This window comes from Balaenoptera ricei, chromosome 15 (genome assembly GCF_028023285.1).
Source record: "Balaenoptera ricei isolate mBalRic1 chromosome 15, mBalRic1.hap2, whole genome shotgun sequence".
NCBI classification, from domain to species: Eukaryota; Metazoa; Chordata; class Mammalia; order Artiodactyla; family Balaenopteridae; genus Balaenoptera; species Balaenoptera ricei.
This window is the reverse complement of record NC_082653.1, coordinates 41,318,125-41,343,098: the sequence shown is the minus strand read 5'-3', so window position 1 is coordinate 41,343,098 and position 24,974 is coordinate 41,318,125. Positions and strand designations below refer to the sequence as shown.

The 24,974-nt window shown below is 38.5% G+C and overlaps 1 protein-coding gene across 9 annotated transcripts in view; it reads left to right on the top strand.

The window, feature by feature from the left end:
- Nucleotides 1–24,974, top strand: part of TASP1 (taspase 1) — a 371,502-nt gene that overhangs the window by 91,035 nt on the left and 255,493 nt on the right. For 5 of the 9 annotated variants that reach the window (XM_059897550.1, XM_059897547.1, XM_059897551.1 and 2 more), the window contains 2 exons: nucleotides 15,307–15,426; nucleotides 20,421–20,499. In XM_059897550.1, the coding sequence (XP_059753533.1) occupies nucleotides 15,307–15,426; nucleotides 20,421–20,499 (199 nt within the window). The remainder of the gene's footprint in view (nucleotides 1–15,306; nucleotides 15,427–20,420; nucleotides 20,500–24,974) is intronic. The other 4 variants (XR_009497636.1, XM_059897552.1, XM_059897553.1 and 1 more) reach the window with 1 other exon arrangement.

The following is a 24,974-nucleotide window of genomic DNA, read 5'->3' as shown; positions in this document are numbered from 1 at the left end:
AATGTAATATTTTTATTATCATTCATTATTAAATATTTTTGTTTCTATTTAGATTTCGTATTTGATCCATAAGTTATTTAGAAGTACTTTTTTCTTTTTTAATTTTTAAATGTTATTTACCTTTATTGACTCCTAACTTAATTGTATTGTAGTTAGAGAGTGTATTCTGTTTGATGTTTCAATGTTTCTTGAAATTTGTTGTGATTTAGTTTATGGATTAATGTATGGTCAATTTTTGTAAATATTTATTTGTGTTTGAAAAGAATGCTTCCACTCTAATTGGTACAGAATTCTGTGAATGTCTATCTAATTAAGCTTTTTTTTTTTTTTTTTTTTTTTTTTTTTTTTTTTTTTTTTAGTTGTTTTGTTTGTTTTTTTATACTGCAGGTTCTTATTAGGCATCAGTTTTATACACATCAGTGTATACATGTCAATCCCAATCGCCCAATTCAGCACACCACCATCCCCACCCCACCGCAGTTTTCCCCCCTTGGTGTCCATATGTCCATTCTCTACATCTGTGTCTCAACTTCTGCCCTGCAAACTGGCTCATCTGTACCATTTTTCTAGGTTCCGCATACATGCATTAATATACGATATTTGTTTTTCTCTTTCTGACTTACTTCACTCTGTATGACAGTCTCTAGATCCATCCACGTCTCAACAAATGACTCAATTTCGTTCCTTTTTATGGCTGAGTAATATTCCATTGTATATATGTACCACAACTTCTTTATCCATGCGTCTGTTGATGGGCATTTAGGTTGCTTCCATGACCTGGCTATTGTAAATAGTGCTGCAATGAACATTCTGATGATGCCCATTCTAACAGGAGTGAGGTGATACCTCATTGTAGTTTTGATTTGCATTTCTCTAATAATTAGTGATGTTGAGCATCTTTTCATGTGCTTCGTGGCCATCTGTATGTCTTCTTTGGAGAAATGTCTATTTAGGTCTTCTGCCCATTTTTGGATTGGGGTGTTTGTTTCTTTGATATTGAGCTGAATGAGCTGTTTATATATTTTGGAGATTAATCCTTTGTCCGTTGATTCATTTGCAAATATTTTCTCCCATTCTGAGGGTTGTCTTTTCGTCTTGTTTATGGTTTCCTTTGCTGTGCAAAAGCTTTGAAGTTTCATTAGGTCCCACTTGTTTATTTTTGTTTTTATTTCCATTACTCTAGGAGGTGGATCAAAAAAGATCTTGCTGTGATTTATGTCAAAGAGTGTTCTTCCTATGTTTTCCTCTAAGAGTTTTATAGTGTCCAGTCTTATATTTAGGTCTCTAATCCATTTTGAGTTTATTTTTGTGTATGGTGTTAGGGAGTATTCTAATTTCATTCTTTTACATGTAGCTGTCCAGTTTTCCCAGCACCACTTATTGAAGAGACTGTCTTTTCTCCATTGTATATCTTTGCCTCCTTTGTCATAGATTAGTTGACCATAGGTGCGTGGGTTAATCTCTGGGCTTTCTATCTTGTTCCATTGATCTATGTTTCTGTTTTTGTGCCAGTACCATATTGTCTTGATTACTGTAGCTTTGTAGTATAGTCTGAAGTCAGGGAGTCTGATTCCTCCAGCTCCATTTTTTTGCCTCAAGACTGCTTTGCCTATTCGGGGTCTTTTGTGTCTCCATACAAATTTTAAGATGATTTGTTCTAGCTCCGTAAAAAATGCCATTGGTAATTTGATAGGGATTGCATTGAATCTGTAGATTGCTTTGGGTAGTATACTCATTTTCACAATGTTGATTCTTCCAATCCAAGAACATGGTATATCTCTCCATCTGTTGGTATCATCTTTAATTTCTTTCATCAGTGTCTTATAGTTTTCTGCATACAGGTCTTTTGTCTCCCTAGGTAGGTTTATTCCTAGGTATTTTATTCTTTTTGTTGCAATGGTAAATGGGAGTGTTTCCATAATTTCTCTTTCAGATTTTTCATCATTAGTGTATAGGAATGCAAGAGATTTCTGTGCATTAATTTTGTATCCTGCAACTTTACCATATTCATTAATTAGCTCTAGCAGTTTTCTGGTGGCAGTTTTAGGATTCTCTATGTATAGTATCATGTCATCCGCAAACAGTGACAGTTTTACTTCTTCTTTTCCAATTTGTATTCCTTTTATTTCTTTTTCTTCTCTGATTGCCGTGGCTAGGACTTCCAAAACTATGTTGAATAATAGTGGTGAGAGTGGACATCCTTGTCTCGTTCCTGATCTTAGAGGAAATGCTTTCAGTTTTTCACCATTGAGAATGATGTTTGCTGTGGGTTTGTCATATATGGCCTTTATTATGTTGAGGTAGGTTCCCTCTATGCCCACTTTCTGGAGAGTTTTTATCAGAAATGGGTGTTGAATTTTGTCAAAAGCTTTTTCTGCATCTATTGAGATGATCATATGGTTTTTATTCTTCAATTTGTTAATATGGTGTATCACATTGATTGATTTGCGTATATTGAAGAATCCTTGCATCTCTGGGATAAATCCCACTTGATCGTGGTGTATGATCCTTTTAATGTGTTGTTGGATTCTGTTTGCTAGTATTTTGTTGAGGATTTTTGCATCTATATTCATCAGTGATATTGGTCTGTAATTTTCTTTTTTTGTAGTGTCTTTGTCTGGTTTTGGTATCAGGGTGATGGTGGCCTCATAGAATGAGTTTGGGAGTGTTCCTTCCTCTGCAATTTTTTGGAAGAGTTTGAGAAGGATGGGTGTTAGCTCTTCTCTAAATGTTTGATAGAATTCACCTGTGAAGCCATCTGGTCCTGGACTTTTGTTTGTTGGAAGATTTTTAATCACAGTTTCAATTTCATTACTTGTGATTGGTCTGTTCATATTTTCTATTTCTTCCTGGTTCAGTCTTGGAAGGTTATACCTCTCTAAGAATTTGTCCATTTCTTCCAGGTTGTCCATTTTATTGGCATAAAGTTGCTTGTAGTAGTCTCTTAGGATGCTTTGTATTTCTGCAGTGTCTGTTGTAACTTCTCCTTTTTCATTTCTGATTTTATTGATTTGAGTCCTCTCCCTCTTTTTCTTGATGAGTCTGGCTAATGGCTTATCAATTTTGTTTATCTTCTCAAAGAACCAACTTTTAGTTTGATTGATCTTTGCTATTGTTTTCTTTGTTTCTATTTCATTTATTTCTGCTCTGATCTTTATGATTTCTTTCCTTCTGCTAACTTTGGGTTTTGTTTGTTCTTCTTTCTCTAGTTTCTTTAAGTGTAAGGTTAGATTGTTTACTTGAGCTTTTTCTTGTTTCTTTAGGTAGGCTTGTATAGCTATAAACTTCCCTCTTAGAACTGCTTTTGCTGCATCCCATAGGTTTTGGGTCGTCGTGTTTTCATTGTCATTTGTCTCTAGGTATTTTTTGATTTCCTCTTTGATTTCTTCAGTGATCTCTTGGTTATTTAGTAACGTATTGTTTAGCCTCCATGTGTTTGTCCTTTTTACGTTTTTTTCCCTGTAATTCATTTCTAATCTCATAGCGTTGTGGTCAGAAAAGATGCTTGATATGATTTCAATTTTCTTAAATTTACTGAGGCTTGATTTGTGACCCAAGATGTGATCTATCTTGGAGAATGTTCCGTGCGCACTTGAGAAGAATGTGTAATCTGCTGTTTTTGGATGGAATGTCCGATATATATCAATTAAATCTATCTGGTCTATTGTGTCATTTAAAGCTTCTGTTTCCTTATTTATTTTCATTTTGGATGATCTGTCCATTGGTGTAAGTGAGGTGTTAAAGTCCCCCACTATTATTGTGTTACTGTCGATTTCCTCTTTTATAGCTGTTAGCAGTTGCCTTATGTATTGAGGTGCTCCTATGTTGGGTGCATATATATTTATAATTGTTATATCTTCTTCTTGGATTGATCCCTGGATCATTATGTAGTGTCCTTCCTTGTCTCTTGTAACATTTTTTAATTTAAAGTCTATTTTATCTGATATGAGTATAGCTACTCCAGCTTTCTTTTGATTTCCATTTGCATGGAATATCTTTTTCCATCCCATCACTTTCAGTCTGTATGTGTCCCTAGGTCTAAAGTGGGTCTCTTGTAGACAGCATATATATGGGTCTTGTTTTTGTATCCATTCAGCCAGTCTATGTCTTTTGGTTGGGGCATTTAATCCATTCACGTTTAAGGTAATTATCGATATGTATGTTCCTATGACCATTTTCTTAATTGTTTTGGGTTTGTTTTTGTAGGTCCTTTTCTTCTCTTGTGTTTCCCACTTAGAGAAGTTCCTTTAGCATTTGTTGTAGAGCTGGTTTGGTGGTGCTGAATTCTCTTAGCTTTTGCTTGTCTGTAAAGCTTTTGATTTCTCCATCAAATCTAAATGAGATCCTTGCCGGGTAGAGTAATCTTGGTTGTAGGTTCTTCCCTTTCATCACTTTAAGTATATCATGCCACTCCCTTCTGGCTTGCAGAGTTTCTGCTGAGAAATCAGCTGTTAACCTTATGGGAGTTCCCTTGTATGTTATTTGTCGTTTTTCCCTTGCTGCTTTCAATAATTTTTCTTTGTCTTTAATTTTTGCCACTTTGATTACTGTGTGTCTCGGCGTGTTTCTCCTTGGGTTTATCCTGTATGGGACTCTCTGCGCTTCCTGGACTTGGGTGGCTATTTCCTTTCCCATGTTAGGGAAGTTTTCGACTATGATCTCTTCAAATATTTTCTCTGGTCCTTTCTCTCTCTCTTCTCCTTCTGGGACCCCTATAATGCGAATGTTGTTGCGTTTAATGTTGTCCCAGAGGTCTCTTAGGCTGTCTTCATTTCTTTTCATTCTTTTTTCTTTAGTCTGTTCCGCAGCAGTGAATTCCATCATTCTGTCTTCCAGGTCACTTATCCGTTCTTCTGCCTCAGTTATTCTGCTATTGATTCCTTCTAGTGTAGTTTTCATTTCAGTTATTGTATTGGTCATCTCTGTTTGTTTGTTCTTTAATTCTTCTAGGTCTTTGTTAATCATTTCTTGCATCTTCTCAATCTTTGCCTCCATTCTTATTCCAAGGTCCTGGATCATCTTCACTATCATTATTCTGAATTCTTTTTCTGGAAGGTTGCCTATCTCCACTTCATTTAGTTGTTTTTCTGGGGTTTTTTCTTGTTCCTTCATCTGGTACATAGCCCTCTGCCTTTTCATCTTCTCTATCTTTCTGTAACTGTGGTTTTTGGTCCACAGGCTGCAGGATTATAGTTTTTCTTGCTTCTGTTGTCTGCCCTCTGGTGGTTGAGGCTATCTAAGAGGCTTGATGGGAGGCTCTGGTGGTGGGTAGAGCTGACTGTTGCTGTGGCGGTCAGAGCTCAGTAAAACCTTAATCCACTTGACTGTTGATGGGTGGGGCTGGGTTTCCTCCCTGTTGCTGTGGCGGTCAGAGCTCAGTAAAACCTTAATCCACTTGACTGTTGATGGGTGGGGCTGGGTTCCCTCCCTGTTGGCTGTTTTGCCTGAGGCAACCCTACACTGGAGCCTACCCGTGCTCTTTGGTGGGGTTAATGGCAGACTCTGGGAGGGCTCACGCCAAGGAGAACTTCCCAGAACCTCTGCTGCCAGTGTCCTTATCCCCACGGTGAAACAGAGCCACCACTCGCCTCTGCAGGAGACCCCCCAACACCAGCAGGTAGGTCTGGTTCAGTCTCCCCCAGGCTCACTGCTCCTTCCCCTGGGTCCTGATGCACACATTACTTTGTGTGTGCCCTCCAAGAGTGGGGTCTCTGTTTCCCCCAGTCCCGTCAAAGTCCTGCAATCCAATTCCCACTAGGCTTCAAAGTCTGATTCTCTAGGAATTCCTCCTCCCGTTGCCTGACCCCCAGGTTGGGAAGCCTGACGTGGGGCTCAGAACCTTTACTCCAGTGGGTGGACTTCTGTGGTATAAGTGTTCGCCAGTCTGTGAGTCACCCACCCAGCAGTTACGGGGTTTGATTTTACTCTGCTTGCGCCCCTCCTACCGTCTCACTGTGGCTTCTCCTCTGTCCTTGGACGTGGGGTATCCTCCTTGGTGAAGTCCAGGGTCTTCCTGTCAATGATGGTCCAGCAGTCAGTTGTGATTCTGGTGCTCTCGCAAGAGGGAGTGACAGCACGTCCTTCTACTCCGCCATCTTGGTTAATCTCCTAATTAAGCTTTTTAATATGCTGTTCAGATCTTTTATTTCTTACTGATTATTATTATTATTATTATTTAGGTCACTTGACCTATTCATAGTTGAGAGAAATGTGTTAAAATATCTCATTGTGAGGTATTATGGTTTGCCGATTTCTCCTTGTTGCTCTGTTTTTGCTTTACATACATTTGAGGCTATTTTTTATTTTAGGTACATACAAATTTAGAATTACTACATCTCCGTGGTGTATCTAAACTTTCAGTATTTATCACAGAGAGACTCTTTAGTTCTATTAACTTTTTGTCTTAAAACTTAATTTTCTTGATGTTAATATAGCTGCATTGTTTGGATTGGTACCTGCTTGGTATCTCTCTCTCTTTTCCCTTTCCTCTTCCAGCTTTTCCATGTCCTTATTTTTCAAGTGTATCTCTGATAAATAACATATAGCCAGATTTTAAAACCCAATCTTGACCTTCTAATAATAACCGTTATTATTTTTAATTAATTTATTTATTTTTGGCTGCGTTGGGTCTTCGTTGCTGCGCACGGGCTTTCTGTAGCTGTGGTGAGTGGGGGCTACTCTTTGTTGCGGTGCATGGGCTTCTCATTTTGGTGGCTTCTCTTGTTGTGGAGCATGGGCTCTAGGCACGTGGGCTTCAGTAGTTGTGGCACGTGGGCTCAGTAGTTGTGGCTTGCGGGCTCTAGAGTGGAGGCTCAGTAGTTGTGGCACACAGGCTTAGTTGCTCTGTGGCATGTGGGATCTTCCTGGTCCAGGGCTCGAACCCGTGTCCCCTGCATTGGCAGGTGGATTCTTAACCACTGCACCACAAGGGAGGTCCCTAACCATTATTATTTTTAAAGACAATATTAATTTTGATTTACATGAAGTTTTGCCATTTTATTTGCTTACCTATTCCTCGTTTCATTCCTGAATGTCCTTTTCCTTCTTGGATTATTGTCTTAGTCCTTTCAGACTGCTATAACAAAATACCATAGACCGGATGGCTTACAAACAATAGAAATTTATTTACCACAGTTCTGGAGGCTGGGAAGTCCAACATCAAGACGTAGGCAGATTTGGTGTCTGGTGAGGACCCACTTCCTAGATGGCTATCTTTTTGCTATAACCTTATATGGCAGAAGGGACAAGGGAGCTTCTTGGGCTTCTTCTAGAATGGCATAATCCCATTCATGAGGGCTCTGCCTTCATGACCTAATCATCTTCCAGTGCCCCACCTCCTAATACCATCACCTTGGGGATTAAGATTTCAACATGTAAATTTTGGAAGGACACATTCGGATGACAGCATTTATTTTCCTTCTTCTTAAAGTATATAATTCATTTGTTCATTCATTCATTCAACAGGTATTTATTGAGTGCTTAAGAGGTATCAAGTACTTTTCTGGATGCTTAGCGTATGTTAGTGAATAAAACATACAGAGATTTAAAAAATTTATTTCTTTATTTCCTTTATTTTTTTGGCTGTGGCGGGTCTTAGTTGCAGCACACAGGGTCTTCGTTGAGGCATGTGGGATCTTTCATTGTGGTGCAGGCTTCTCTCTAGTTGTGGCGCCTGGGCTTCTCTCTAGTTGTGGTGTGCGGGTTTTCTCTCTCTAGTTGTGACGCGTGGGCTCCAGGTCGTGTGGGCTCCAGGGCGCGTGGGCTCTGTAGATTGCGGCACGCAGGCTCAGTAGTTGTGACACGCGGGTTTCAGTTTCTCCGCGGCGGCATGTGGAATCTTAGTTCCCCAACCAGGGATCGAACCCATGTCCCCTGCGTTGGAAGGAGTATTCTTTACCACTGGGCCACCAGGGAAGTCCCTAAAACATACAAAGATTACTGCCTTTGTCGAGCTTCCAGTCTCGGGGGAGATTGGCAGTTTAAATAATATGAAAATATGTGTTATATTTTAGAAGATGATGACATGTTATGGGAAAAAGATAAAGCAGAGTCAAGAAAGGAAGATTAGGATTGCCTATGAGTAGGTGGTAGGGAGGATTAGAAGGAGGGCAGTTTGCAGTATTAAATAGAATGGTCCTTTAGGATTTCATTAAGTGCAGGTCTCTTGGTGGTAAACAAATTTTATTTTTTAATTTATAAATGTATTTATTTTATTTTTGTTCCTAAAAGGTAATTTTGTTAGGTACCCACTTCTATGTTTATAGTTACTTTTCTCTGAGTACCTTGAAAATACACCACTGCCTTCTGGCTCCCATTGGACTTTGGGATTTCTGCCTTCATTCTGTTGTGGTGAGCTTTCCTTTCTATCTGGCTCCCTTTCTTTCTCTCTGGCTTCCTAGAGATCTGGATTCTTGTTTTTCATCAGTTCTGGGGAAATTTGAGCTATTTTCTCTTTAAATATTTTCATTTCTCTATTCTGTCTATTCTTTCCAGTTGGGCATACATTAGACTTTTTCTCATTCATATTTTTTACTATCTCTTTCATATTTTCCAACGCCCCCACTTGCTTACAATTGCAATCAAATGTGTATTAAATGTTATATAAATATAACTGTATTATACTATTAGGAAAAAATTGAAAAATTTGTTCATGACCTGACGTTTTGAATTCTTGGTTGTGTACTTTAAAATAGATACATCAGCTGTTGATTTCTTTTTTTAAGGTAAAACTTACAAACAGCAACACACACACAGTCTTAAGTGTATAATTTGATGAATTTTGATATGTGTATACAACCATGTAACAAGATATGATATTGCTACTACTCTAGAAAGTTTCCTCATACCCCTTCATAGTCCACACCTCCTTCCCAAGACAACTATTTTTCTGATTCTTTTTCACCATAGAGTAGTTTTACCTGTTCTAAAACTTCAGATGAATGGGATCATATATTATGTACTCTCTTGTGTCCAGCTTCTTTTACTCAGCATACATCTAAAAGATTATCCATATCGTTGTACATATCACTAGTTCTTTTTTATTGCTGAGCAGTCCTCCACTGTTGCCTGTATCACAGTTTGTGTACCCATTCCCCTCTTGATAGACATTTGGGTTGTTTCTAGGTTTTGACTCTTGCAGTTTGACTAAGGTGCTATAAACATTCTTGACAAGTCTTTTGTCATGTATATTTTGCTTTCTCTTGGGTAAATATTTAGGGGTGTAGTTGCTGGGTCATAGCTAGGTGTGTATATTTAATTTAGAATTAAAATTTTTTTGATTTAGAATTTTAAAATTGTGATTAATACTTACTCCAGAAAAACAAGAAGCCAAATTAGATATATTCATCATTAATTTTTAAACTGATTTTAAGTCATTGAGATATATTCTATAAGTGTTTTTATCAAATGGATGCAATTTAATGATCTAGTTAATATTATCTTAAGGAACTTGTCAGAATTATCATCATTCTTAAATTCCTTAATTTTTATTTCAACTCCAGTATATCTTAGGTTGCTATCCTTAACCAGTGGTTCATTATGAGTTCAAATTAAATAATATTAATTAAACAACATATGAATAAGAATAAAAATGATTTAAAACTGTATAAAGCTATCGTGGTGGTTTTTACTGTTCAACTGTGTAATAATCTAAGTCATGAGTATGTTCATCTGGTCTCTACCATCACTTACACGGGCTCACTCAACATGTACACTGAGGCTCTCAAACGGTTCCATTTTGAAGAGAAAAAAATCCATAATTCATTATTTGTAAGATTATTAAAAAAAAAAACTGAGATTAGCCACCAGAACACTATATAGGAATTCTGCCAGTTGGAAAACATTGTCCTTTGAGAGTCTGGAATTTTGGGGTAATCCTCTGGAACTTTGTTATGATATGAATTTATAATTAAAGCTGTAATCCAGATATATTAAAGCCCCTTAAAAGCATTGTTAACACACTTTATTTTTATTTTGAGCTGAAAAGGTTTCTGTTTTCAGTGTTGAGTGATTTAGGGAATTAATAACAGAGATTTTTATATAATATAATTTTTTTCTCTGTTGTAGATATGTTTGGCACTAATTATATAGTGCTGCAAAAATTTTAATGCATATTTATTAAGCAAAGAAAATAAAGGTTTATTTAAAAATAGACATTATGACTGTAGCTTACAGAAACATCATTTGTAGTATTGGACATCAGAAGGGTGATTTTTCTGAAGGGTCACTGGATATTCTTATATCCAAATTTTCCTTGGTTTCAGCCAAGCCAGACACATGAAAGTAGATAATTCTAGCTAAATTGTACTTCTTTTACACACACAGCTGATATACTCTGAGCCCACAGTGGCCCCACTGTAGGGGGCTGGTTTTAGGAGATATACCTAGAGCCAGATCTAAGTCTCTTGTAGCCAGAGCTATCGTTCCATCTTTAGGATGCTCGAAGGTGGTAAAGCTTTATGCTGAAGTTACTGTGCTGTCGCAGAGGGCGTTAAGTCAGCTGCGTTTCTCAAGTGGAAGCTCAGGCCAATCATAATGCTGCTTTCAGCCTAACAAAGGTGTACTGGGAAGGTTTGGTATCTTTAAAAAAAAAACAACAATGTATTATTATTGTATTAGGATAATCCCACCATACATCAGTTTCAGGATGCACTTTTACACTTGAGATATTATTCTTGTATTTTAGCTATTTGATATTGGAATAATTCTGTACAGAAGAAAGACCAAGTTAATGAGATAAGTAACTGATAGATGGTGTCTCTTGGCAGGTTCCAGAGTTAGAGTGTAGGTTAGAGGCTTAATTTTCACGTGGAAAGTACCTACATTTTGTTCTGAGGGATTTATTAGTTTACATGTGTTACTTAATTTAATTCATACAATAACTGTGTAACAGCCATCTCCAACTTGGAGCAAGAAAAATGAAAACTTTTGACATTAAGCCCAGCAGAGATTACTAGATCCTTGGTTACTTCACGAAAGTTTTATTTCAGTCTTTTCCATAACACATGCAATCTCTATGCCAACTTTATATACATGTGTTTATTCCGATGGGAACTATAGTTTATGCCATTGCTTTTTAGTCACAATTTTATCTAAAAAAATTAATGCAACTAGCATGTTTCAGTCAGGGACAATAGGTCCATGTGTATCTATGTGGTGCATGTACTTCTAAGTATTTATGGAGTGTAAGAGTATAATAGCAGCTCTATATAATAACAGTCATTTGTGTGTTTTTTAGCCTTTCTTAGATTTCATTCTTGTACAGACGAGCTCTGTGAAATTATTATAGCCAAAATACCAGTGTTTGTCTTTCACTCAATTTATCTGCACTTCATAAAAATGCTTAAATGTTATTTCATCATCCTTCAAGTTGCTTTTCAGTATGTGAAATCTGTGAACTAATTCTTGAATATTTATGAAGTAATTCTGATTTTTGCAGGTGTTGCAAGCCATTAGGAATATTTAGCTTAATTTGGAGCAGGATTCTCTATTTTTTGCTTGATTTTTCATTTTTGAAAAACAAGTTACAGTAAATCCATCTCTGTATAATCCTTTTGTGTCTTTCTGTAGTAGTTTGGTTAGGGATAAGAGTTATAGTTCACAATATCCTGATTGAAATGCTAAGAGAATTGTTTTACAGATAACGTATATCATCGTGTATATGTTATGTGTCCCCTCAGTAAAGTTCTACTTTATAGAATGTTTGAGTAGGATCAGCAGTCACAGTTAATAAAAAAAGAACTAATAACGAATACCCTTTCCTGACTTTGTCGTTGCTGTTTTTGAGGAAAGTTATTTTACAGTGCCTCTTTATTTGCATGAGAGTTGTCTATTTCTAAAAGAACCAGCAAGATTAATAAGATCATACTTTAAAATACCTTGTAGTGTGTTCATGGTGTTATGGTTGTGGTGATATGCTGCCAGTTGATAGTTGAACAAGATAGAGCTTAAATCTTTTATGCTGACATAATGTTGGTCTTAGGTGGTTTAAGTTTCTCCTTCAGCAGATTTGTGCCTATGAAGTTATTTGCCTTAGAATGAGTAGAGCAGACATCTGGCTGATAATGACCTTGTGGGATGCTCTCAGACCTTGTTTCTCAAAGTAGGGTCCATGGAGCAGTAACATCAGCATCAGCATTACTCGGGGGTTTTTAGATGTACAGTCGTGACTGATTCTAGATTACTCCATCAGAATCTGCGTTCAAACAGGTTCTCCAATTGATTTGTATGCACATTAAAGTTTGAGAAGCCCTCCTGTAGATGACGTTAAGACTTGGCATCTGAACAAGAAACAATCTCTATCTGGGGTTGCAAGGATATAAAGATTTAGGAATTATTTCTTAGAAAAATGAAACAAATGTTCATCTTAAAAGTACATTTGTCTTTAGGGTTATCTCTCTTTTCTGGAATAAAATGTGTCCAATGCATTTCTTTACTTTGATAATTCCATCTTATCTACCAAAGAAGACAGACTCCACTTAGTCTGTACCAAATGAGTAAATCTGATTATTGTTAATCTTCCCTAAGATAGTGTCATTCTCTGGCCTTGTATGAAATTGAATCTTGAGAAAAGGAGATGGAAGACAGACGTTAGAATGGCAGGGCATGTATCGTCACTTACTGGGCTTGGTTTTGTTACACCAGGGATACAGATGTGCTTTATTTACTCCAAGTTTATTTTATTTTTATTTTTTAAATTTTTATTGGAGTATAGTTGCTTTACAATGTTGTGTTAGTTTCTGCTGTACAGTAAAGTGAATCGGTTATATGTATACGTATATATACTCTTTCTTAGATTTCCTTCCCATTTAGGTCACCACAGATCATTGAGTAGAGTTCCCTGTGCTAAACAGTAGGTTCTTATTAGTTATCTATTTTATACGTAGTGGTGTATACGTGTCAATCCCAATCTCCCAATTTGTCCCACCCCTTCTTCCCCTCTTGGTTACCGTAAGTTTGTTGTCTACATCTGTGACTATTTCTACTTTGCTGATAAGTTCATCTGTTTTTCTAGATTCCACATATAAGCGATAATATATGATATTTGTTTTACTCTTTCTGACTTACCTCACTCTGTATGACAGTCTCTAGGTCTATCCATGTCTCTGCAAATGGCACTATTTCGTTCCTTTTTATGGCTGAGTAATATTCTATTGTATATATGTACTACATCTTCTTTATCCATTCCTCTGTCGATGGACATTTAGGTTGCTTCCATGTCCTGACTATTGTAAATAGAGCTGCAGTGAATATCAGGGTGCATGCATCCTTTCAAATTCTGGTTTTCTCCAGCTACATGCCTAGGAGTGGGATTGCTGGGTCATATGGTAGCTCTATTTTTAGGTTTATAGGGAACCTCCATACTGTTCTCCATAGTGACTGTACCAATTTATATTCCCACCAACGGTGCAGGAGGGTTCCCTTTTCTCCACACCCTCTCCAGCATGTATTGTTTGAAGATTTTTTGTTGATGGCCATTCTGACCGATGTGAGGTGATGCCTCATTGTAGTTTTGATTCTCATTTCTCTAGTAATTAGTGATGTTGAGCATCTTCTCATGTGCTTTTTGGCCATCTATATGTGTTCTTTGGAGAAATGTCTATTTAGATCTTTTGATTGGGTTATTTGTTTTTTTGATACTGAGCTGCATGAGCTGTTTGTATATTTCGGAGATATCCCTTGTTGGTTGCTTCGTTTGCAAATATTTTCTCCCATTCTGAGGGTTGTCTTAAAGAATAAGGATGTCCTTAATGTCTGCTGTGGGCAGAATGAAACAGTGGATCAGACCTTTCCTCAGAGGTTTACAGTCAGGTTAGGAAACTATCCTTAAAAGTCAGACAACCTACCACCAGAAGAACTGTGATATTCTGGGATATGGCCATGTTGATCCACTGGCTGGTCTTCCCCAGCTGCTGTTAAAAGGGAGAGTAGGGACACAGCATGCATTTCAGTCAGTTACACCTGTTGTATCAAAGTAAGTACTGTCATAGTGGAACAGTATATTTAAGGGGAGTTAGAATTTAGAGCAAGAACCAAAGAAATGCAAACATCTAGATATACCTTCTCCTAATAGACTTAATATAATGTTCATTGTGGCATAGTCTGCCTCTGCATTTTCTAGTTTGCTTTAAGGAAAAATCTTTTGTTTACATTCTGCTTCCAATATTTCAAAACTCCCTTCAATGTTGCTCAACTTCTGAGGTGGCCTTGGGAGCCCATTGACTTTTCTGGGGCTAGCCTTAGTGTGGTATTTCAAAAACCACTCAGGCAGGTACCCCCTCAGCACGAATAATGTCTTGCTCAGTAAGTAGTATGAGCATAAACCACACAGGAGGGAGAGCTGGTCTCGTTGAACATGGGCTTCTGCCTGACTCTTTCATACAGACTTGAGTGCTAGGGTGAGGGTAGGGGTCTCAGGTTCTGGGGCACCAGTGCCCTAGTGTAAGAATACCACCATGACCGCTATGAACCTAAAGACCTGTAGTAGCCTTCCTTTTTAATATATAAAAAAGATAATTTTTCATGAAACTTTGTTCCCACTTCCTTTACTTCTGATTTTTATCCAGCAGTGTAAAGTTTGTCTGCCTCGCACAGGTGAACCAGAAATCTTTGAGGTAGGAGACAGCTGCTTGTGGTCACTACATGTGAAATGCCTTAAGCATGTGGGACCTGGAGCAAGACACAGAAACACAAAGATGCCTCCCAAGAATATGCAGTTTTCTGCCATATGATTGGCAACCATGTTATTAATATAGCAGAGAAGGGAGCTGGCCATTAAGTTTCTCAGAAGGAAGGAATTATAAAAGAAAATTGTAGCATGGTCTACACCAAGACTAGAAATGTCACTCTCTTCATTTATTGTGCTGAATATATTACTTTTAGAAATTTGTATATAATATTTAAAAAATACTAATAAGGACATTTATTAGTTCACTTACATCATAGATCTTTTCCTCTATAAATTCTCAATCGTGAACTTAATTCTTGAGATTAAGGAGACACGGCGATATACTGTAATTTATATTAAATTGTTTTTTTCTTCCTCCCTTAGAAAGGCACATTAGGCTTATTATTAGAGAAGAGCAACCAGACACCCTTGGTTCAGGATCTTACAGTGGAAAATAAGTTTTGACTTGAACCAGTTTAAGTGGCAACTTGATAATAAATAATTTCAGGAGATTGCTGAATGTTCCGGTTAAGGATTAGCTCAGATTTTGTTATGTCATGATTGTCCCGACAAGTGCTGTGTGGTCACATCATTGTCACACACCGTGCTTAGCGAATGCTCTGGCCACTTTTGCTCCGCAGGAGAATGACTCAGGCACTTTGGACACGGTGGGCGCTGTGGTCGTGGACCACGAAGGGAACGTGGCTGCCGCCGTCTCCAGTGGAGGCTTGGCCTTGAAACATCCAGGGAGAGTGGGGCAGGTAAGTGATTCTGGGGTTTTTAAACTAGCTTTCCAAGTCGAAACATGGAATTTTCTAGCCTGCAAGTTTTTGAACCAGTAGAGATATATTTTTTTTCTTTAGAAAAAAACAAATGATTATTGTTCTTAACACTTATGTAGTATAAATCATCAAATACCTGTTCAGGATTCTTTCTAAAATTAAAACGTATCTCACAGTAATAGGGTTCTTCCTGGTCTTTACAATTGGTAATCCTATGTTTGGCTACTTTCAGCAGGCTAGGTACTGGCCTGGGCATTTATCAGACATTTAATAAATGTGCATCCATTTCCATTTTCTTTCTTTGTAAATGTCATTCTCTTTAGGATCCAGCACCTGACTATATGGCTGCTTGCTTTCCAGGTGGAAACACAGTTTTAGAGTTACATTTTGTATTTCCTCCATTCAAGGAACAGTAACATTTTGACCCTCTAATCCCTCCTCTGATTAAGCATTTCAGCTATTTTATAGACTGACTAGTCCAAGTCACCAACACATGATACCACTTGAGAAATCGAGATAGAAGGGTCTAATTTATGTGCAACTGGCTTATTCCCTGTTGACTTGTACATCTTCTTCACCCCTGACTCCCCATCTCCATCCAGCCTTTAGTACCCAACTGAGAATGAAATTTAACAATCCATTTGATCTAATAACCTTGCTGAGAATAAACCAATTTGGCACATTACTTACAGCCTTAATAAATATTTGTTGAGTGAACAAATGAATTGGACACCCTCACAGAATCTGTTAAAGTTGTTGCACAGGGTGCGTTTAAGCTCAGTGCTTGGATCTCGTGTTGCATCTGTAGCACCGCTTGGCATGCTCTGTGTGCTTTGTCTCTCACGTTTGAAGAAGAGTCAGTGTCACAGTTGCTTTGGACACGTGGTTAGCTAGTGCTTGGAGCAGAGTGATCTGCCTCGTGGAGGACATCTTTGCAAAGCCCCAAGTGATGTTCCCTGATCTGCCCTTTATTGTGGACAAGTCACTCACAGTCCTACGGTGGGAAGGGGAAGGGAAGAATAATTAATTTTGTGCTACTCTTTGCCTACCATACAAGGGGCTTTATGAGGAATGATTACTCAACATGTGGAAATGCTTTGAGCTCAGTATAAAAAGCCTTTGTCTGGTCATGGTATTTTTCCACATTATAAAGCCCTGTGTATTTATCAAGTTTGGAATAAGAAAACCAAGCTTGGCATATCAGATCTGGATGCCTCGGTAGAGAAAGAGAGAGAAAAGCCAGCAGAGGCGCCTTCATTGCATTGTAATTCCCATGACTTTCTTACTGGTTTTTGTTTGATTTCGTTAGCAAAATAGCAACAACAGAACCAAGCATAGTGCTGGACTACGTTAGCGGGATATTACACCGAACCCTGCACTTGGGGTTGCCCTGGAAAAAGAAATACTGTAAAACTTAACACGTACACATTTGAAAGTTGCTAAGAAAGTAGGTCTTAAAAGTTCTCACCACAAGAAAAACAATTCTGTAACTGTGTATGATGACGGATGTTAACTAGACTAATTGTGGTGATCATTTTGCAATATATACAAATATTGAATGATTATTTTGTACACCTGAAGCTAATATAATGTGTGTCAATTGTACCTCAATTAAAAAAAAACACCTTACATATTGATTTGCCCCACTTGGCTGGTTTATGAATGCATAGTTTGTGAGAGCTGATAAATCAGGAAAGGGTGTGGAGGAGTAAAGAAAGGTGCTTACAGGGAAACACAGTTGCTTAATCGTGTTATATTGCTGAGATAGAGGAGAAGCAATAAGCCTAGAAATATGCAAGCATCAGATGGGAGGTAAGGAGCTGTTCTTCTTGACGATCAGGACAGAATGAAACAAAATACTCAAGCAAACTATTTAAAAAAGCAAAGATTATTTTTTTAAATGTGCTGAAACTAGCTATTCTTATATACATTTTAAATGCACAAGTAACTCTTTAAAAATTTTAGCATATTACCCGTATTACCCAGCTGCTGAAGTGGCAATTTGAATTAGAACTTGTTTGCTTCCTCAGCTTATCGTAATAGTTAGAATTTACAAACGGGACACGAGACAGGAATTATTGTCATTATGTTCTACTCTCCCCCAACCCTCACCCTACCCACACACAAACAGGCAGTTGAGTTTAGGGGCTAAGAGTGTGGATTTGGGATTTAGGTAAAACTTTATTCTGACCCCACTCCCCCCCGCTTACCAGTCCCCTCCCCATGGACAAGTTACTCAATGCCGTTAAGTTCTACTTTCCACAACTACAAAATGGGGATAAATAGCTACCTTACAAAGTTCTAGAAGGTTAAATGACATAATGCATTTCAGTTGCTTATCATAGTGCCGCCTAATAACAGCTGCAGCTGCCGTTTATTAATCACTGGCTCTGTGCAGCAAGTGTGTTAAATTCCCATGATCCTACAAGACTGTGAGGTGGGTGTTTTTATTACCCTCATTTTATAAAAGAGGAAACGAAGACCCAGAGAAGATTAAGTTATAATAATATCATCATTTGTATGACCTACTTTTACTGCATGATAGTAGCTTTGATAAAATTTTACTCCTAAAAAGAAGGAAGCCTTTTGCTGTTGCTCTTGTTTTTAAAGATCTGCTTAAGGTTGTGATGTTTTATCCAAAGGAGTGGATACGAGAGGGACAGTCTCTGATTCTTTCTTTTATCTTAGCCATCACTGTCTCAGCCCAACCAATTTCAGAAGGTTGAGAAGGAAGACAACTTTAGGTCATGAAATTGAGGAGAGATAGCATAAAGGAAATTTTGTGTAGAGAGGAGAAACAAGAGTAAGAATAAACTTCCTTTTCATGGCCTCCACTGGGCTTCTCAGGGGTGTCCTCTTGGCCATATTTACTATTTTTTAGGTGCAGACTCCTGGTCAAGATAATTGTGGGAAATGGAAAGGGCAATGGGCTAAGATCCAGGGTTTCCAGTGAAGGAAGAATGGGCCCTTCCACGGAGGTCACACGTTCTCTGAGACTTCGGCTGACCCAACACCCAGCCTAGGTAGTACCAGTGGAATGGCTTATCCCACAGGTCTGCCATGTTATTCTGAAATCCATATGTTGAGTTAATTCCACAGAGCTTTTAGTTGCCACACCCACCCATTTGTCTTGTGTGTTTTAGAAGCATGGTGTTTTCAATATGCCTGCCATATCAGGGGTGTTGTGTTCAGTTCTTGGTTCTACTTTTAAGAGGGGTATTGTCATTGACAGTGGGGGATGGCAACTGTGGATCACACGAACATGGTCCGACTTCATCTCCAATTATCCTGGACCCTGGATCATTTCTCAAGGAGGGTCATTAGGGAAGTGGGGTGGGTGTGTGCATCTCAATGTCTTGGGGAGCAGTTCACAAATTCTTTGAGAGAGAAAAGAGAAATCAGGGCATTAGAATAGGTGTTTTCAAAAATTAGGAGAACTTTAGGGGAAGGTTAAAGTATTTCCAGAGAGTAGACCTAGGATTGGTAGGTGGAAGTTAAGGAAGCACTTTCCACCAATGGAAAGTGTCCAGAAGGGGTATATGTTCCCACATGAGGTGGTGAGGTTCTCAGTATCAGAAGTGCCTGGGATATTTCACGAAAATCCCTGTTCTGGGTAGAATATTAGAGCAAAGTAGTTCTAAAGTCCTTGTAAAAAAGAATAAAATATCATAGAAAGCTGAAGTCTGTCTGGTCACCATTCTCAGTCTAAGCTTCTTCTTCCAGTCCTCACAAGTGAGTTTCTAGAATATAACTGTGCTATTTTATGGGAGTATCTTTTGCCTTCACCAATCACAGAGAATACTGAATGTCTTGTAGTTTGCTGTTTTGTTTTTTAACTCAATAGGTTTCAGAGTTTCTTCTGTAATAGTTCTTAAAAATCTTTTTAAAGAAACTTAATCCTTTTTTCTAATGTTTGAAACAAATTCCACATATTGCTATGCCAGTGTTTATTTAGCCATTTCTGTACTGATTGAATTTATGTTGTTTTCAGTATTTCATTCTTATCAAACAGGTGATAATGAACATTCCTGACCATGCCTCCTTGTATTTCTCTGTAATAGCTATCTAAGGGTTTTTCTAATTCTGCTTCTAAGGAATGGAACAGTTATCAATTGTGATTCCCCTTCCAAAGGCAGAGAAAATCATTGTGAATATTGAAGAGGTGAATCCAGACGTTCTGGGTGGCACTGTCGGAAACAAAATAGGAATGATTGTCACACACTTTTATAAAACCACAGCAGCTTATTGTGTTCCTGGTGGTTTCAGACATATACATTTATTCCACCACCTCACAAAGCGATTAGCTTGAACAGGCCTTTTTGTCTCCTTTCTTTCTATCTGGCAGAATCTAGCACAGTGGTGAGCAGGTACTGGGCCCTTCGTGCATACCTGTTTGCAGTTCCTGTTGTGCCACCCCGAAGGAGGCAGGGAAGAGGCACTAAAACCTAAAGCAGCATTTGCTAGAGCGTGGCAGGAGGACCACCCGCGTTCCGGGCTCCTAGGCCCGGGTTAATGATGCTGAATCCTGGGGCAACCTCCAGACCATCAGGGTATCTGGGAACCAAGGTTCCTATCATCGTGCTCCCCAAGAAATCTGACACACACCTAGTTTGACAAGTGTTATTTTAAGGCAACCACAGTGATTTCAAGGGGCCAGAAGAGCAACACCTGACAAACTACAATAGAGGGAAGATTTTTCAGGGAAGGAAAAAATTACTGTTGATGAGACTAAGAAACTTTCTTTTGCAATTTTCTGAAAAATTTTAGATTAATACATAGCTGAAAATATAGCTTTGTTAATGTTTGAACCATTGTTCGGGTAGGTCTTACACAACCTCTGGTTATCGCTCATTTGCTATACATCATTATTAGATGAGGCTTTGTTAGATGGGTATGATTTCTGTCTTCTGTTGAAAGCTAGTAATTACGTGTAATAATCTTAAAATATTGTGTTTATCTATTTTCCCCCCCAGGCTGCTCTTTATGGATGTGGCTGCTGGGCTGAAAATACTGGAGCTCATAATCCCTACTCCACAGCTGTGAGTACCTCAGGTATTTGCTGCTTTCATGACCATTTTTCATAACTTCAACCTTGTAGGTCATTTAATGATTGAAAACCATATTTTTATGTAAACACAAAGCATGTGCTAAGACGTCACATGGATAAGAACACTGATGCCTGAAAAATCTTTGATATTTGGGAGCTTTTGAGAATTGTTTTACAACGTAAGTATCACAGTATAAAGGCTTTGCTAACATTTTCAATACAACTTTGGAGTTAACTAAAATTTAATTGTATTTTTAATGGATTTTTTTTTCTCTAATGACTCATGATAGTACCAAATTCAGGTCAAAATGATATAAAAGTAGCAAGGCATTTCAGAAACTAAGAGGTCATTTCTTGAGTAAAATGTTGACATAAAACTTGCAAGGTGTATTTCAAACCGTGTAGTTTATGACATCTACACTTTTGATAAAATGTAGGTCCTTTTTTTGTAATTGTATTAGAAGAGTCATTTTCATTTAGAAGTGTGTGTGTGTGTGTGAAAGTGAGTGTATGTTTGGGGGGAGTGGATTTTTAAAAAAAATTTTTATTGGAGTATAGTTGATTTATAATGTTGTGTTAGTTTCAGGTGTACAGCAAAGTGAATCAGTTATACGTATACATATACCCACTCTTTTTTAGATCCTTTTCCCATATAGACCATTACAGAGTAGTGAGTAGAGTTCTCTGTGCTATACAGTAGGTCCTCATTAGTTATCTATTTTATATATATCAGTGGGGAGTGGATTTTAATGGGCAGAATGGTTGTTGTCTAGACCCAGGTTTTCATATGCTTTTGCCAGACGTACTTGAAGCTCTTCATGTAGTTGATATGCATGGTTGACATAATAATATTGGTTCATCCCCTTTGCTGTGCTGTCTCTCAAGTTACAGTCCTAGGCCTTTCTCCCTGACGTCCTCAGGCTTTATCAGGAGGCCGGTAGACATGGCTGCTTTTCCTTCCTTTCTCTGTTCAGTTTCTTGCCACATTGTTTTCTGTCCCACCACACTGACCACCCACCCAATCCAAGAGCCCTCCTCTCCTGCTCACTCTTGCCTCTCTGTGGTCTCTGGCACAGGTGACTCTTTTCTTTCCATCTCTAGCGTAGATCCTGAACCTCTCTTGGTTTGTCCTGCTTCTCTGACCTGCTCCATCTTGTTCTTCGTCACGGACTCTTCCCATTGCTAACGACCCCAGTGTGGGCCTCCGCCGGCTTTTCTTCATCTCACTGTGTGCTTCCTCTTGGTGATCTGGTATTATTGCTGTTGTTCTCATGATTTCAGTGGTTATCTTTTTTTTTTTTTTTTTTTTTTTAAAGAAAGTACTCGAACTGTGTTTTTTCTTTTTTCTTTTTAAATTTATTTTTATTTATTTATTTTTGGCTGTGTTGGGTCTTTGTTTCTGTGCGAGGGCTTTCTCTAGTTGTGGCAAGTGGGGGCCACTCTTCATCGTGATGCGCGGGCCTCTCACTATTGTGGCCTCTCTTCTTGCGGAGCACAGGCTCCAGACGCACAGGCTCAGTAGTTGTGGCTCACGGGCCTAGTTGCTCCGCGGCATGTGGGATCTTCCCAGACCAGGGCTCGAACCCGTGTCCCCTGCATTAGCAGGCAGATTCTCAACCACTGCGCCACCAGGGAAGCCCAGCGGTTATCTTTTAACATATTGGCTTCCACGTCTATCTCTACTCTGGACTTTTCACTTGAAGTCCACCTGAGTTCTTTCTGCCTTCCTGTTGGATACGTCCCTGTGGGTGTCATGTGTGCACATGAGATTCAGCAGCTCAACTGAACACCTTGCTCCTTATTCCCACGCCTTGGCCATCTTTCTCCTGTATTCTTTTTCTCTTTTATTGCCATCACTATCCTATTTGGTCAGACTTGAAATCTTGGTACCATTCTCATATTTGTAGCTTCTTTCCATTTCTACTGACCTGACCCTGTTATTTCAGACACCCAAGCTCCTGCCCGCCTGTTGTAGCAGCCTCCTGACTCAGATCCATTATTTGCATTGGTGGAAAAATTTGATTTTGAGCCACTCAGGTGAAGTCCAAACACAAATTAATGCTGAATCTAAACCATGCTAATATAATAGACAAAAAATTGTTTTTCAGTCTCTCCATTTTGAAGAAATGAGCATAATGTAGTAATATGAGTTAATTTTTAATTTAATATTGCTGGCACATGAAAATCTTTACACATAATACTTAAGAATTAGCTTGTGCATAATGAAGTATGGCCCATGTCTATGGAAAATTGTGGTATTTGAACAAACCAAAGTCTAAAATAGGTAATTCATTGTTTCATTTTTATTTTTCTAAAGAAATATCAGTTGGTATCATGTGTTGTGTTGACTTTATTTTTGGTCAGTATGTGGTTCATGAGTTGGTTTGTTGCTATTTAAATGTTAGGAGACCTGAATTCTACTTTAAGCTGGAATCCTGAGTGCCTGTCTCACTGTGTCACTTTGGAAAAGAAATTCAATCTCCTTGGGATTGTCCACCTCCCTTTTTAAAATTTGGTGATGTGGAATAAGAGCACATAAATCTTTATAGATTTGATTCTGCGAAGTAGATTGCAGTGGGTGGGTAAAGTTAAAATTGTAAAATTAAGGTCTTTCTCCCTTCCCCTGGAATATTTCCTTCTTTGCCCATCTTGTATCCCCTGAAGATAGTTTTGTATGACTAAAGATAACTTCAGGTTTCCAGTTTATGATATCTAGTGTAGCTTTTTAGCTTGGATGCCCAGCGTCATGTTACACCCTTCTGAAGTTTAAGAACTAAGCATCATCAGCCTACAGAACCTGAGGATAATAGAGCAAGCCTCCAGTTCCTTCCATCTGTGGGACTTTGTGTGATTGCTTCGCCCTTGTTTCTCCTGGGGCTGTTGCTGTGAGGTTGATGATGGAAACACATGGCAGAGTTGGGTGACCAAGTCAGAAGAAAGGTGGAGCACAGAATTTTGCAACTGTTTGGTCAACATAAAAAAGACGTGTGCCTTAGGCTGTTGCAGAAAATCCAGAGACCTGGCCTACATTTTAGGTTTATAGTTCTTGGAAGGTGATAATTGAAAGACAGAGGGAAGATAGTTAGTTATGGTCAGGGTGGGGCTCTCCTAAGGCCAGACAGGCGATGTGGTCATTAGCCTGCGGGATAAACTCGAGCATCTTGTTCTCATTACGGCGGGGAGGAATGAGTGGAGAGTGGGGAAGAGCATAGCGGGGAGAATAGCACCTCCCCATTTCTCTCTTCACTAACTCCTGGCAGTCCCCATTACCCTCTGCTTCTATGAGTCTGATTATTTTAGGTACCTCATATAAGTGGAATGGTGCAGTGTCTGTCCTTCTGTGACTGGCCTGTTTCATTGAGCGTAATGTCTTCTGGGTTCATCCATGTTCTCATATATGGTAGGATTTCCTTCCTTTTAAAGGCCGAATAATATTCCGTTATATGGATATACCACATTTTCTTTTCTTGCTCGTCTGTCAAGGACATTTAGGTTGTTTTCATATCTTGGCTATTGTGAATAATGATGCAGTGAACACGGGAGTGCAGGTACCTCTTTGACATCCTGATTTCAATTCTTTTTGATAAATACCCAGAAGTGGAATTGCTGGATCATATGATAGTTCCATTTTTGTTTTTTGAGGAACCTTCATACTGTTTTCCATAGTAACTGAACCATTTTACATTCCTACCACCTGTGTGTACAGGTTCAGATATCTCCATATCCTCACCAACATTTATCTCTTGTCTTTTTTTTTTTTTTTAAACATCTTTTTTGGAGTATAACTGCTTTACAATGGTGTGTTAGTTTCTGCTTTATAACAAAGTGAATCAGCTGTACATATACATATATCCCCATATCTCCTCCCTCTTCCGTCTCCCTCCCACCCTCCCTATCCCACCCCTCTAGGTGGTCACAGAGCACAGAGTTGATCTCCCTGTGCTATGTGGCTGCTTCCCACTAGCTATCTATTTTACATTTGGTAGTATATATTAGTCTATGCCACTCTCTCACTTCGTCCCAGCTTACTCTTCCCCCTCCCCATATCCTCAAGTCCATTCTCTAGTAGGTCTGCATCTTTATTCCTGTCTTGCCCCTAGGTTTTTCATAACCATTTTTTTTTTTTAGATTCCATATATATGTGTTAGCATACGATATTTGTTTTTCTCTTTCTGACTTACTTCACTCTGTATGACAGACTCTAGGTCCATCCACCTCACTACAAATAACTCAATTTCATTTCTTTTTATGGCTGAGTAATATTCCACTGTATATATGTGCCACATCTTCTTTATCCATTCATCTGTCGATGGACACTTAGGTTGCTTCCATGTCCTGGCTATTGTAAATAGAGCTGCAATGAGCATTGTGGTACATGACTCTTTTTGAATTATGGTTTTCACAGGGTATATGCCCAGTAGTGGGATTGCTGGGTCGTATGGTAGTTCTGTTTTTAGTTTTTTAAGGAACCTCCATATTG